Consider the following 16,772-nt stretch of genomic DNA (forward strand, 5'->3'; position numbering starts at 1 on the left):
ATAGTTGTTCGTCATCATTACTTCGTCCGCAATTGCACAGGCAAAACCCTCGGTTTCTCCGAAGAGGTCCCCGAATCGTAACCAGTTCACCGACGCGAGCAGGTCCACATCGGGTCCCGTGAGGGCCTTGTAGAACCGCCCGTGTAGCACCTTACTCTCCCATGCCGCCTTGCGATCCGCAGTACTTAGTACCACAGGTTTGCGCCAGTTCTCGTTTGCCAAGGAGAGCGGCGTGAGGTTCCTGTCTACTGCCACCACATCACGATGCATCCCACACTCGTTGTTAAGGAAATAATTCCTGAGATTGTACACCTCGCGGTTGTGGAGATCCTTGGCGTTTAGGAAGCCTCGGCCTCCACATTTCCGTGGAATGTACAATCTCATAACTGACGAGCGTGGGTGTAGCATGCGATGTGCGGTGAGCAGTGATCGGACTCTCCGATCCAGAGCATCCAACTCGGTCTGAGTCCACCTTAGTATGCCAAAGGAGTATGTGAGTAGGGGCATTACCCAGGCGTTGAAGGCGCGCACTTTGTTGCCTCCTGACAAAAGACTGTTAAGGACTTTTGTGAGCCGACTGAAAAAGCGCTCCTTCACCGACCGTCTAATACCCTCGTCCTCAAAACCCAACGACTGTGACATACCAAGGTATTTATAGGTTTCTGATTCAGAGATAGATCTGAAAGACATTGTCTCAGAAGGTTGTAAATTTGTTGAATTTACAACCCTCCCCCGCTGTACATGCATAACCGCACATTTATCGACACCAAACTCCATGTTGATGGCACTACTGAAGACTTCGGTGGTTTTCAGTAGCTCCTTCAGGTCTTGGTTATTTGGTGCAAATAATTTGAGGTCATCCATGTACAGAAGGTGAGAAATGACTTCACCCTCTCTCCGAAGCCGGCAACCTAGTCCCAAATCCTTCAGCAGGGTGCTGAGGGGATTCAGAGCTAGGCAGAACCATAGGGGACTCAGACTATCACCCTGAAATATTCCTCGCTCAATCCTTATGAAATCCTGCGGGCCAGGGCGGTCATCTCCGCTTCCTGGTTGACGAAGGACTGTGGTCCACTGCCTCATACACGCGCTTAGAAAGGCTCTCAAAGCTGCATCAACTTTATACAGCTCTAAGACCCTCCCCAGCCATGAATGAGGCACCGAATCATAGGCCTTCTTATAGTCAATCCAAGCGGCTGAGAGGGCCTCCTTGTTCCGCCGGATTTGTTGGCAAATGGTCATGTCTATGAGGAGGAGCTCTTTAGTACCACGGGACCCAACCCTACATCCATTTTGAGCGGGGGCCAAAATATTGTTAGCGACAATGTGCGCGTTGATTTTTGTCCTCAAAATGAATGTAAGGAGCTTATAGAGTGTAGGTAAGCACGTGATGGGTCTGTAATTCTTCGCTTCCGTGGTACTACCGGACTTATAGAGCAGGAAGGTAACACCAGTTGTTAAGGAAGGTGGGAGAGAACCAAGCTCGAGGGCTTGTTGAAATTGTGCTGCCAAGCACGAGTGCGAGCATCGGAACCATTTTAGCCAGAAGTTGTGCAATCCATCCGGCCCAGGACTTTTCCAGTTCTGGGACGTGCGGATGGCACAACTTACGTCATCGGGGGTGATAGTGACTACCCCCATAGGTTCGATGGACTCGCACTCACGCTCGACAACATTCATCCAACTCCCCTCGGTGTGTCCGACAGGCACCGACCAGATGCTACGCCAAAAGTCAGTCATGACAGTAGGATCCGGCGGCTGCATGTCGGACACACGAAGGTTGGTTTCCTCCCACCTTCGGTACACCTTCCTTTGGTCACTCTGGAAAAGACGATTCTGCTGGAATCGATCCACACGCTCTCTGTAGCGGCGAATACGGTTTGCCCATGCATAGACTTTCTGCTTTAGAAAGTCGATACGCTCCATAACGTTGGCCATGTAGTCGCGGGGCCTGATATCCGTCCCCGCGAACGCCTGGTTTACAAAGCGCATTACTCGGGGGCGATTGTTGCCCCCCCTGAAGCAGATCAGCTTTGCGATAAGAGTCCTAAAGGAGCTGATACGTCGCTCGATCCGTATTTGCCATGCGGGGGCACCTCCGGCGGTCCTAGGTGCACGTTCAGAGTCCGGAAACTTGACTCGTGCAACACGGCACGCCGCGATGGCTCCGCAATACATGATCGCGTGCGTATCATCTAAATCTTTACTAGTCCGTAGATATGGCTCTAGTAAAGCATTTAGGGCTCCCATTAGCGCTAGATTGCGTCTATTCATAGGCAAACGTGGTAATCGTGGCCTAGTGTTGGGAGTGGAGCGATACTGCGTAATCGCCTCATCCAGAGTCCTCCTCAGATGCTCATTGGCTGTACTACTCTCACTCTGCGCGATCTCCTCCTCGTCGGCGTTGAGATCCACCCGCGCTACCCCCGGCGCCCGGTCGGGTGTGGGTACCGGATTCGGCGACGTCGCGGGCGGGTCCTGCGCCGAGGTGGAGGCCGCGCAAGCAGAGAGAGCCTCCAGGCGAAGCCGATCAAGTGTCGAGTCATCCAACCGCTTTAGCCGCTGAATGACGCGCACCTGATCCGATAATCGTTGCTCCGACACGGTGATGGTTGGTTCAAGTGCCTGAAACAGTGGAAGCATTCGGACACGATAGGCGCATAAGTTGGTTCCCCCCTCTGTAGCCCCATAGTAGGCGCGCATGACGTTCTCATTTATGGTTTGAGACCATCGCATGCGACGCACTACACCACCGGTAGCGGGAGCCGTGGGCGGGGCAGGATGTCCCGCAGGCCCCAAGCGTGCCGGCAGCGGTGGCCGCCCTCGTCGCGCAGGTGGTCGTGGCGGCGGCGGCGGCGGCCCGCACTCGTCGCTCGACTCGCTGGTGTCGGGCGCGGTAGCGAATTCATCGCCCGACGACGGTTGCGAGGAGACGGACGAGGCGGGCGAGGGTGGTGGGCGTGCGTTGATTGTGATTGACGCTTGTGAACGCGCTTTACTTCGTGTTATCATTTTCCTTTGTATGTCATTCGACCATTGTTTGTCGGCTAGTTTACAATATACAGACACATTTGTAAATTCTTAATAAGTATCTAAAATTTACCTTATAAAATAGATTACAATTAAATAAAAACTAAATTATGACTAATACAAATAGTCCCCCAGATCTGATCCCTGAACAGGATTGATTGAACGCACGCTCGCAAGCGGGGCGTTTTGGAAACACAAAATCTCGAATGAAATTTACACTCCGTACTGCAATAAGGATGCGTTCATGTTTACTGTAGGTTTGAGTTTGTAGGTATACTTATGTGGACTCACAGAGGTAGGTATGTCAGAGAAGGTCCCAGTCCCATTATCAAAAGCCCGCGGGCCGAGTGCCGAACACACATTTGAATTTTCCGCACTTATGTTTGGATTGTGTGGCAATGCTTTAAAAAATGGAAGGCACAAGATATTGTCTTCCTTTTTGTTTGGTTCTGGTAATTGTGAAGAGATACTGAAACAACTAAAAGTAGAATAATTTTAAATAATATAATTAATTATGTAGGTAAACAGTCTTAGCAGAGCAGTCGGGCCATAAACATTTTTACGCACGGGCTAGCGATCTAGTGTCGTAAGTCTAACTCAAGACAGTACATTTTTCCAGTGTTTATTGTAAGCTTAAAAGCTGTAAGTACCTAATGTAACAATTTCGAACGACTCACATTCGCAACTTCATTTCTACAGTTTAAACTCCGTGTTAAAAACCAGAACCACTGTCGCCTCGGCTTAACTAAACTTGTTGTGACCAATGTTGTGACTTGTTGGGACTCCGTAGGTACTAACAAGAACACCCTTGACTTAATATCAACCTTAAATCTTTGGGATACGGTTCACAAATGGTCAGTCGGTACTGTCTATCTAAACATAAGTTAGGCGCTCGGATTTAAAACCGGGTAACGTCCCGGACACCCGGGCATTACCGGGGATGCCCGGGCTTGTGGCCGCAGCTAGAGTTGGGAAATTATTTTGCATTCTTATATTTATTTTGCATTTTTATATTTATTTTGCAATTCTGCTAATTATTTTTTACTAGCGGTCGCCGGCGGCTTCGCACGGGTTAACAAATTAATCATAAACCTTCCTCTTGAATCACTCTATCTATTAAAAAAACCGCATCAAAATCTGTTGCGTAGTTTAAAGATCTAAGCATACATAGGGACAAACAGCGGGAAGTGACTTTGTTTTATACTATGTAGTGATAAGTTTATTTTCATTTAATTTGAGTAAATACCTAATTTATAAGTTACTCTGGCGACTTGGCTGGCGCGATGATCCAAAATGAGTCTTGGCTTCCAGATTAAGCGATTGTGCTCGGTCCTGTGCGGATTTCACGCCAGCTTTTTCTGACCAACGCCGAGTTCACGGAGATCTACCTCCAATCCGTCCGCTCAACGATATTTAGGACGCCCCAAGTATGCTCTCTTGACTGCCCGATTTTCGCTCATCCTTTCGACAGATTCCTTCGATTTTAAAATTAGGTACGACTTATTAGTAAACATTGTAATGTATTGTAGTAATGTTGACATCTTGTCATTCATTTATGTATAATTGTGATTGATTTCAGACAATTTAACGATACGATTAACGCTGGGTTAAGATTGTAACTCTTATGTAGGTACCTCTTCTAGTTTATTACAAAACTTCCTAAACAAAGTTTTTAAAATAAATAAATGTAATATTATTACATTTTAATTGAATTTCTTTTTCTCTCCAATTTAGCCAAAATGTTCATAGGTAGTTATTACAATTGTAAGTGTACATTTATATTAACTTTCGGGAACAAAAAACAAAATGAGAGCACGTAAGTGTGGGACTCAAAACTATGTATATTAAATATAATTTTTTTTTTTTTCATCATATTCCTCGCGTCCCCATCGCCGGCCATCACTAGCGACAGCCTCAAAGGTTTATCCTCTGTCCATGTAGCATTTGCATACACAACCTAAAAACCCTACATGGGCGATACTTCGATCCAGTTTTCACAACGCGACGACGAAACAAGATTAGATTGGTTTGGGTACAGAAACATTAGATTTATGGCAGTCATGAAATCAGTTTTACGAAAATACGAGGGAAAAAATTTAGCACAAATTCGAACGTACTCTGAAATCAGAATGACATCAAACTGATAAACTAATAGTGAATTGAATATTAATTACTTATGTCGGTATACTTTTTGATAGTTCACTAAAATAGTTAAAATGGTGTCGAATATCAAGAAAAGTTGCTGATTGAAATGGGATAAAAAAGCAAGGTCCATTCGGAATTGACAAATAATCTGATTTTATTATCACTGGCGGCGATCTATGTTGCACCAATAGGTCAATGAGGGCAAGTGATGTTTAAATAAGATCATTTTGTTAAGTTCGAATAGCTCTTCTAAAGTTTTATCCTTCAGATTTATTATTTGTTTCAAACATCATTAATATGAAGATAAATTTATTAATTTTCCTGTTTCAAGCTTTCGAGTTTTGCAGCTTTCATGAAACTTTAGTTTTACATTGTAAAAGTGGCTTGTTCATAAATATACAATAAAAATCTATATTATTAACTTGTTTTAATCTAACTTTAAAAGACCTTTTACTTTAAAACTTAAACTCAAAAACAAATTTCTACTTGACAAAAACCGCGCTAACAATATTATCTTTTTTTTTGGAAAATTGAAAACTCTCACGCCTCGCAAACTCCCTTACCTATCCTATATAATTTTTCAATAATGTCCTTCAGCACTTTTAGCAAGTAATAAGCCAATTCGAATGCACGTACACTGACATTAAATGATATCATTCAGACATCTTGCTCGTACTTGTCCATACATTGACGCGGACGAGAAGCACAACAACTAAATAACATCATTCAGATATAATTCTGATGTCAGTGTGCGTTCGAATTGGCCTGTGCCTCCCTTGTTATTCCCGCTGAAAAAACGTGTTTAGCCCCACAAAATATTTAATGGCCGCCTTACGGACTTCCGCGCCTTTCACGGACCATTTCTCTTATAAAATATTCATATCCTTAAGTTACCTGCCTCGTAAATTACTTGACTTTTATGTCGGCTGTACATCGAGATGGCGTCTCCCGGTAACCTACATATTTTATGGAGGAAGGTATCTTCAAGTTTACCTATACCTATAAATAAAAGGAAGTTCCAAATTCAAAAGCGTGTAAATTGGCTTGGGTCTTACGAGGATAGAGTTCTTCTTGTTAGGCTAGGGGCTATATAAGGCTCCAAAGCCTATGTATCACTGCGACCATCGCTGATCTATTGTGATCCGAGGATAGAGTTAGACCAAGATAAGTCTGCACCGATTTTGATAGCACACGCAGTGCAAGTGTTGTTTTAAAACGTCAAACTTCTCTGTAATTATGTGACGTGCTATTAGAATCGTTGCAGACTTATCTCGGTCTAACTCTAAACATGTTTGTACCATTCTAATCCAATAAATGCCACTTATTTACTCGTACAAGTACAGCATCCATTAAAAAGGCTCAAAATTAACACGTCACCTAGCACTTACCTAAATCGCCATTTGCAATTCTCTTTACATTTTTAGAAAAGTATTTACATTGCTTTTATATTTTTACACACCTACATGAAACGGAAAATGCAAAGCTTTTGTGAGACCCTAAATCCTTCAAAGGAAAATGGGTTATCTCTCTTTAAATTACTAAGGCGCTTACACCATTGTTCATTTAGTCTGAATTTATGCAACATATTATGGAAACGTAAGCTTTGTGACGTCAGAAGTCTTTGTGACGTCAGAGTAGGCTAAGCGGTTTAAAGGTGCCGGGGGAGAGATAGACACTTTGGTGAATAGCCTTCGTTTGGGCATAGAGAAAAAAATACATAGAGTGCTCACTCCATACATCTGTCTTAGTACCAAAAAGACTATGCTGTTGAGATAAGACTTTCCGGTCGGTGCTACATCTATTGTCAAGTAGCAGTACTGATAGTTCCGCTACTCGATGCTAGATGTAGACACTGAAATTAATAGTCTGAACTGATGTGTGGAGTGAGCGCTCTATGTATTTTTTTCTCTATGGTTTGGGGTAGTTTAGTTCTCTGCTATAATGAACTTTAGGTATTAAAAGTCGTATTATATTACGTCGTTTTTATATCGTGACATTAAACACTTAACATAGGTAAGTAACAGAAACATAACATACGCTGGTTTTTTACAAAACTCTAAAGTCGATTTTCTCAAAATGATACATTTCAAATAGCAGAGACCTAATCTGATACGGCACCGCGGTCGTAGCCAAAACGACAATTTTTTTGTTTACTTATCGAGAAATACCCGTTAAAAAATTAAAATTATCGTTATGAGAGATGCGACGAAATTTACGTAATTTATATTATCTATGTTTGCAGGATTTTCTATGAACGATTGTTACTTAGCCAAGCCATCTCGTTAGCAAACGCCTAAACAAAGCATCCAGGTAAATTTGCGTTCCCCGACCCGCATGCAGGCGGGCAGACTCGCTGGGGCGAACAGTGTCAATCCACCGGCAGTTTACCATTCAAACAGCGTTCGTTGTTACCACCGACGTTACGTTTTGCAATGCCGTGTTGATTTGAATAGATCTGAACGGACGATATTCTGTTTAGAGTAAAGATAATACCACTGAAATGAATCCATTTCATCACAAGTGCGACGTTTCAACCAGAGAATATAGTGATTGAGAAGTTCACTTGCATGATACAGCATCGTCTCTCTCGGTTACGTGTTGATGAAAGATATAGCTGGAACGGTTTTCAAATTGGAAAGGGAAATGCTAGAAACTTTAGCCACTACGGTTTCACTGTTTCATGCATTCTATCAGCCAGGTAAAGTTGCAAAGCTTTGAGTATCTTATTCCAATCGACAAAGCACAGGGTACCTGTTCCTTTCGACGAACCAGTAATAGTAGATTGTGTCACAATCATAAGTAACCTATGAGGAAACTAAAATATTAAATATGTTTCAAATTATTATGCACCTAATAATCTATTATAAAGAAATTGTACATTATCACTACATAGTATAAAACAAAGTAACTTCCCGCTGTCTGTCTGTCTGTATGTATGCTTAGATCTTTAAAACTACGCAACGGATTTAGATGCGGTTTATTTTAATACATAGAATGATTCAAGAGGAAGGTTTATGTATAATTTGTTAACCCGTGCGAAGCCGGGGCGGGTCACTAGTTGTTTATAAAAATTAGATTTAATCGCTTATTAAGAATAATAAGTACCTATAAAAATTAATTTATGTATACCGTATACCTAAGCTAAAGCTGTGTAAAAGTCGTGAATGTTTAAATCTGTGTAAAGAAATTGTAATCGTTTAAGTGTATAATTATTTTAACATTTTATATCGAGAATAAAATGTCCGAGCAGGAAAGGAAAAGCCCTTTTCCAAATAAGTAGGTGATGTGAAAAGATCTGCAATGTAGTGCAGTTTTTAATGATCTCAAGGTCATATGCACACTCACTGGTTTGAGCATTATTTGTCTCACAGCAGTAGGAATACCTACACTCTGTCGACTTTACTCAGCTGCATATTAATACGTAGGTAGGTACTCGAAGTTTCTGTTGTGTCCCGTACGTCCCAAAACACTCTAATTAAAAACTTATTCGAGAACGAAATTAACAATGCACCGTGCACTGAATTCGTTTGTTATCGCGTTAATAATTAGCTCAGTTAATTAATTGGATGCTAATTAATTTAAATAGTTAAATGGAGAGGGATAGTTAAATAAAGCACTGTATACTCAGGGGAAATAATTAAAGAGGGGGCTAAACTCGCTTGCAGTTTTATATTCATTAAAAAAAAAACAAGACTATATTTTCTAGGACATTACTCTAAGCGCCACTTGCACCATCCCTTTACGGGGTTAACCGGTTAAACCGTTAACCCAGTGTCAAATTGTACTGGTAACCATGGTAGCTCTAGGTTTAGCCGGTTAACTCCGTTTGATGTTATTTTGTACTGTTAATAAATATTAAGTGTTTTTAAATTTCAAATGACAGAAAATTAGGTAGGTATGTACCAGCGCTTTGGACGCAATCAAATAATTATGTCTCAAAGCAGTAACATTAATTATCAGCATTTTCCCCGTAGACCCTGCCCCTTCTTTGTTTTCAAATTTTTGTTAAGTAATTAAGAGGCTGCTAATTAAGGAATCGTCAATTTCAATTCAATTTATTTATTTAGAAAACAATTGTATATCACATGTATATGAGTCCGAGTATGAATTAGTGGTTTCCATAACAACAAGGTTTTAAACAAAAATAAACTGAAATAACCATAATTTTAGTGTTCACTTATTTCTATCGTTCGTTTTTTTTACCATTAGAAAGAAGGTAAGCGATCTTGACATGTCTTTTTATTAAAAATCACCATTGAAAAATAAGTCACTGCAAATATGTTAGAATTATAAATCATATACGATCTTTTACATTCTTTTGCTTTCATAAGTAATACAAACTATTTTTTTAAAGCGTGTTTCAATATTTTTTTAATAAAAAGACACGTCAAAAGATTGTTTACTTTCTTTCTAATGCTAAAAAAACGAACTATAGCTTTATACCGTTTCTGATAGTATATTCCGTGCCGGCCGACTGAACCGGATTTATTTTCCAGTTCCACTGTACGAAAGCTGTCCGTGAAATTTAATCCAAATTTGTGTTATTAACACAAATAACAATGATTTCCATTGTGTGGTGTGGGATATTCCTTTAAATGACCTGGAAGATAATATTTATGCCGACTGTTATGAAATAAGATTTATATGAAGCAAGGGATTCATCGCAGTATTTCTCTTTATAATTTATTTAGTAGTGTTTCCACTTGAAATAACACAAATTAATACATTTCTCCTTGTTACAGTGATCGCGACAGCGCACAACATAACCTTACTAGAGGTCCCCCGCTACGGAGACCCCAGGAGAGACACCAATCTCGTGTGCCACTATATGAACGAGAAAGGAGACCCGCCTCTTCACTCTGTCAAGTGGTACAGAGACAACAATGAAATATTTAGATACACGCCGGGGCAACAGGTGAATATGTCGTTTAGTTTTGATTTACACATTGACTGCGAGCGATCGCTAGGCGGGTTCCCTGTTTACAGATGCTATTCGCTACAATGTGTTAAGTTACTTTATAGGCCCACATCTGTATTCCATCAACCGGAGTAAAAATAAGGCATTTCGATTTTAAAAACGATTTCTGATTTCTGAAACAGTAAAATAGTAAAATACATATGTGTATTTATCCCACGTTGGGCGCCATCATTGATTTCTCATTGTTGTTTGTCGAGTCATACAACTTCTGGGGTAGACATCACTTCACGTTTTTAACTTTTGAAACATTACCCACGTTTCTCTAAGAACATACGAGTATTAGGCACATACTTAGTGGCATACATGGGTTAATAAGTGTAATTCAACTTTCTTGGATTTGAGCATGTAAACACAGTTAGGTAACTTATAAACCGAAATACATGTCACACAATACATCCAAGCCTCCAGTGCCCAGGGCTGGAATTAAACCATTGTCCTCTGCATTCGCGGCAGATGCCTACACCGCTCGGCCACCCGGCCACGGTATTTAATTAAATACAGTAGTATTTCTACTTGAAAAAACACAAGTTAAAATATTTTCATAACAACTAATTAAAGTTCTAGGAGCACAGTTAACTTGTAAAGCACTATGTCTGAATATACTATATTCGCAAAATGTATAGTACCCAACCAAACTTGCATAAATACACATTTGAATGATTTCATTCTTAATGTGTCCAAGCAATTTTGCAGCTGGCATTATGGACACTTTACCAACGACTAACATTTCTACAATAGAAAATTGTACAGTGGAATAATGAAATTGGATGCGTTTGTTATTGAAGTGCACATTCATACTTGCTGCTTGGTACCCGGAAATGAGTAGCCAGCACAACTTCCTTTGTATGGCTAAAATTACATACTATGTTCAGACACTAAATTAGAGACACGGAAATGAAAAAACTTTCCTCCCATTCATTGTAATTCAGTGTAATTTTAGTTTTTTACTTAGAACAAAGAAATGTAAATGTGTAAGTTTTAGCTTACTGTATGTTCTCTAATTTGACGCAAAAAAAAGCTTCACAAGTTTTGAAAATGGTTCAAACACAAAATCAAATATTGTTCGTGATTTTTGGCACATATCAATTTTCCTCAAACTGGCTTTGATTTGTTATGTTTGGCTCATGAAATAAAACTATGGAAATGGATTATATCGCGTATAATGAGAAATTTTAATCTTTTGTTTGTTTAGATTTATAATTATAAAATAAGATGACCCTATGACGCATCTGTGACAATGTATATGATCAATACAAATAAAGAATATGATCATATGAATATCAGTCATGACCTCATTATCAACAGGCAGCAGACGCCTTTAGAAAAAGCAAAAGGACTAAAAGTAAAAAAATATACTGATAAAAGAATCATTGTCTCACCGACACGATTTGTTTATAAATAGAATTTAGACGCTTTCGTTGCTACTGATTTTATCTTATCTGCCGATGAACGTCCACCGACCTTATTGATTTAATCCAATCTATTATTAGGTAGGTACCTCCAACTATTTTTTTCCATCTTATAACTTAATCAAGTTCACTACACTAAACGCCCACCCTAGTATCTGTTTAATGCTTTCTTCTGGTAAACAGAACTTGACATCGAATGCTAATTTTATTTTTCCTTCTAGCCGGAAACCCGCACGTTCAACACGACAGCCGGCACCATCACTCGAGGCGACTGCAACAAGCATCGTTGCTCCATCAACGTGGTGTTACCCAAACATTACACCACCAGGATATCATACACGTGTGAGGTCTCCACTGAGGGTCCGAGGTTCGCTGTTGTCAAGCAGACGAAGAATCTTACAGTCGCTGGTAAGTGAAATAAGTTTAAGAAATAAAGGAAAAAATCACTCAGCTTGCAGCTTTGAGTGCCATGGGAAGGAGTAATAAGAAAGTAAAATACAATACAAATCCTCTTTATTGCACAACCTCCATAAAAAATCTACAGAGAGACACACATAATACATGAAGACAGAGGTAACAATAGGCGGTCTTATCGCTAAAAAGCGATCTCTTTTAGACAACCTGTGAAGGTGTAAAGGTGTGTGCGATTGCGATGTGGGATTACCCAAATACAGCACCACCAAGATATTATGTGAGGTGTTTACTGAGGGCTCTAGGGTCGCTGTTGTGAAACAGACGAAGAACCTTACAGTATAGCTGGTAAGTAAAAATGATTTGTTTTTGAAAGAAAGTAAGGAAAAATGCAAAAATTCACTGCATGAAGCGCGCGCGCCTTCAACGTGCAGTACTGGGGCATTCTGTAAAGTAATTTAACTTGCTATACCTATTCTATTAAAGTAATTTAACTTGCTATACCTATTCTATTATTACGGCATGATGGTTAATAAAAGAAAAACTGAGTGCTGCAATTAGAACACGCCGTAAAAACTAGGATAGGTACTCATTTACAATCTTAGAGACATCTAATTATGAATTGCGTAATGTCGTAATGTGTACGTAGCTAATCCGAAATTGCTGCTAAATGAAGACCGCTCGCAAGATCTTATAGACTAATAATTGGCAAATCGCAATTTTAGCTACAAAATAAATGTATGTATGTATTTGTAAATAAATGTATGTGTTTACTTTGAAACGAACATCCACAGAATTTAAAGCCAAATAGCGGACTATAAAACTGCCACAATAAATTTTTCAAGTTAACGGTCCTCTAAACGCCAAGATCTCAAAAGCATCCAGCGGGAAATGCATGTGCAGCAGCAATCAGTCAGTGTCGAGGCAATTCGCGAGAGCGGGACGGGGATGTATGGCGTGACTGCTCTCACTGGGATTGGAAAATGAGATACTGTCTTGGCTAGCTGAGAAAAATTGAAGATCGGGATTGGTTGTGTTTATTGTCGGTAAAAGACAAAAGTGAAGCCTTGCTTCGGTTTACACTTAATGGCATTGATCAAAGATCGAAGTTTGATTCTCATCTCAATATTGAACGACAAGGTTGCATGTTTGTCGTATGTGACGCAATGCTTCCTATTTTTTTGGGTAAAAAAATTGTCACACCCTGTTGTTTTTATTACACAGGTTTAAAAAAATGCCTCGATTGTTATTAAGAGTTAAATATATTAGGGTTAAATCAGAAAATTAGGTAGTCACATTTTGGGTCTGTCCACCATGCCACCAGGAGACACGTGTAGGTAATTGCTGGGTATGACCTGATAAATTAAGTTGTATTTACAGCGACAAAAAGGACCTCTTTTTCCGGAGAGGGTAAAGGTACAGGCAAAAATTTCAGACATGACACATGTATCTGTACAAACAACAAGTGAATGTAGGTAGTTCATAATTTTCTCTCCATTGCTGTAGTTATTCATTTCGCCAGAAACTATTTAACGGAGAAGAATAATAGACGAACTATTTCAACCGCGGTTTAATAAAAGTACCGCCGGCACATTCTAACGAAATTCTTCCTTGCGGGCCGACACTGAAAAATTGTGCTAGCATCAGGGAACTATTCGCTAGATGTACTTATATCTACGTCTATTCTCAGTAGTTCCTATCTCGGCTACAAATAGGGTAAGTAATTTTTATCAGATACGTCTTCGAGCGATATTTATTTATATTTATATCACCCGTTCACCATTACACGAACGCTGTAAAGGGTTCGAAACGTCGGGATGTAGTATAAATTCAATATATACGCGATATAATCCGTTTTAATAGTTTTATTTCATAATACAAATTTGAAAAACATGAAACTTTTAGTAACTTTAGGGGTACCACATGCGTTTTTTTTTCTCTGTACTTAGTGTGATTGAAATACCTACTTTCTTTTTACACGACTGCCCAAACAAATAGAGTGTATTGTTTTTTTTCTTTGTTGTTCAAATACAGTCAACCGTAGAGGTAGTTTTTACTCTCCAAACAAAATAATATACAAAGGGGTTCACTGGAGCTAACTCATTGTACATGTTATTGTCTACGCAATTTTAAGGTTTGAAATTATTTACCTTAAAGACACCACTTAAATTATATGTCTTATAAAAAGACCCACATTTTCTGTTTGAAACCTTAATCTTGGTAAAAGTGTCAACAAATCAAGATTTCTTCAGTTCAAATCCGTAACATCGCAGGGTACTTAAGTAAGTAACTAAAATGCTGCTTAATATTCAGCACATTAAAATTCGCCTTCGGGAAGGAAATTAATGTTTCCACTGATATCTTTATCGTTAAATCCGAGATTTTATGGATCATCTTGGATTTTCCTTTTATCACAAAGTTCGTGGAATTGCATGGCCATTTTAATTTTTTTAAGTCAACTGTTTTAGATTTCGAGAATATAATTATGTGATAAAATAATCGTTCGATCATTAACCTATAGCCGTAATTAAGCAATATTTTGAATATTCCTGTATCCCTTATAAATTAGACGCTATTTTCATTTATAGCCTCATTAAAGTCAACGGCTACCAATTTCATATAGGTACCAAAACTACACTCTAGTTTATCGATCATTGGTTTTATGCTACCATCCTTTTCACTTTTCAACATCGCTTAATTAGTGTGAAAGGGACGGCGTGATCGAAAATCTGTTTCGAATGCACATTTCGGTCGGTAGTTGACGTGTTGACGCACCGTATATTGTGGAATTTGTGAAAATCGCCGGTATAAAGTGGTGCGGTTTCGGCCACATTAAGCTTTCATGGTAATTTGCTGTTGGTCAATTAATGATTATTCGGTCAGCGTGTCAATTATGATTTTAATATTTTCGTCAGTCATGTGCATCAAATTGATGCTAGTGTTTGAGCATTACTATAATGTACTATGATGGTTTTATGTGACACGTGTGTGTGTGGGATACTTTACTTCTGCCATTAAATACATAATTATTATTTTAAAGGGTAATAGCCCTTTAAAATAATAATTATGTATGCCAACCTCGTAATGTCGTAAGTAATGATACTGACGAAGAAACTGATGACCGCCAGTTCAGATTCCGGTAAAGGCATTATACATATATGTCTTTTTATATTTACAACATAATTTCATTATTTTTATTCCTGGGTAATGGAGCATAGATATGACTCTTCGAGTACAGTACTTCACTTACTACCTACACCACTTATCCCGGTTATGGGCTATTCTCACGCAATTAGTACCCCTCGGTCTTCCCCGAATGCCATCCACCCAATAAGCTAACGGACGCCAGGCGCTTTTTTATCCCCATGTTTTTTTTTAATAGCCCGTTTTAGTGTCCCACTGCTGGGCAAAGGCCTCTCCCCTTAATCTATACAACTCCCGTTGTTGTGCTTTTTCCGGCCAGTTACTGATGAAGGCGTCTAAGTCGTTCCGCCATCTCTGTTTAGTGTCCCAAAATAAAATTAATTTTATAATTATTTTGTTGGCAGTGACGCTAAAGCAAGATCCGGTGATAACCGGAGTCCCGAGCAGCGTGCAGCTCGGAGAGGATGTGATGCTCAACTGTTCGACGGGCCCGGCCATGCCGCCGGCCAACATACAGTGGTTCATCGATGGCAAACCTGAAATTGTGAGTATAGCCATACTGAATAATGTGCCTACTTTGATAACTGGAGTAAGTACTCTTCGACGGGCGAGTGGTTTATTCAAGGCACAACTGAAATTGTCAGTATTAGATGTCACACGGTAAGCTGAACTAACATTGAACACAAAAGGTAGGTACAACTTTAAATAGAAATGCCCAACACCGAGTAAAGATGGAAAAAATAAGTAACTGACATAGAAATAGAGACATTAATATGTCTCTAGACACAAAGCGCGGCAAGATATCGCCATCAGATTAAAGTAATTTGATGCGATTTTGACATGTTGTCTCACAAACGAACTCGAATTTACGAAGTTGTTGCTAACAACAAACGCTAAAATAGACACATGCACATGCGTTGAAAGATACTTTCCATTTCCACAGCTACTTTGCTTGGTTTGCTTCAACCACGTGGATCCTTGGATCATATTAAGTACCTAGTCAAAATTGTAATAAATAAATAACTAAACCAATTTTTCTTTCTCCCACCAGATCCAACCCTGGGAAGGCAACACAGAAGTGACGGTCGCCAACGACGAAGGTCTGCGCATGAGCTGGCGGCCCCTACGGTTGACGATCAGCACGCCCCGAGGCGTGGTGGCGGTGCGGTGCGAGGCCAGGCAACCGGTGCGGCCGCCGTACGTGCGGTCGACTAACGTGAGCCTCGCTGTGGCGCGGTCGCCGCATTTATCCATGTTCACGGCTTCGGGTGAGAAACTAGATTATTTACTGAGCTATATTTGAGGTCGGAGGCCAGACAGCCTGTACACGTTGTAGGTATATATGCTATGCCTTGGCTTTCACCGCCGTACAAACACCGTAGCCTTATGTTTCTATATTCACAGCTTAAATTCTTGTTTATTCATGGGGAACTTTATTGGTTTACATTATAGCAACTGTGGTGTCCCTCATAGAGAAATACCTACCTAAGTAAGCATAGAGATATACTCAATCAATATAGCGATAAAACATAAGTTTTAAATTTATCTTTTTTTTACCTTCTTTGTTCATACAAGGAAGTTACTCTAAGATTATTTATTTTTCTACATTCATTATCGGTCGTTTTGAATTTTGCACCTTTTGTAGTATTGACTAA

General features: G+C 39.8%; 1 protein-coding gene across 1 annotated transcript in view; it reads left to right on the forward strand.

Moving 5' to 3' along the window:
* LOC134651255 (uncharacterized) overlaps window positions 1-16,772 on the forward strand; it is a 38,030-nt gene that overhangs the window by 20,384 nt on the left and 874 nt on the right. The window contains exons 2-5 of the mRNA XM_063506323.1: window positions 9,918-10,090; window positions 11,784-11,970; window positions 15,522-15,661; window positions 16,169-16,385. Coding sequence (XP_063362393.1) covers window positions 9,918-10,090; window positions 11,784-11,970; window positions 15,522-15,661; window positions 16,169-16,385 — 717 coding nt within the window. The remainder of the gene's footprint in view (window positions 1-9,917; window positions 10,091-11,783; window positions 11,971-15,521; window positions 15,662-16,168; window positions 16,386-16,772) is intronic.

This window comes from Cydia amplana, chromosome 9 (assembly GCF_948474715.1).
Source record: "Cydia amplana chromosome 9, ilCydAmpl1.1, whole genome shotgun sequence".
Lineage (NCBI taxonomy): Eukaryota > Metazoa > Arthropoda > Insecta > Lepidoptera > Tortricidae > Cydia > Cydia amplana.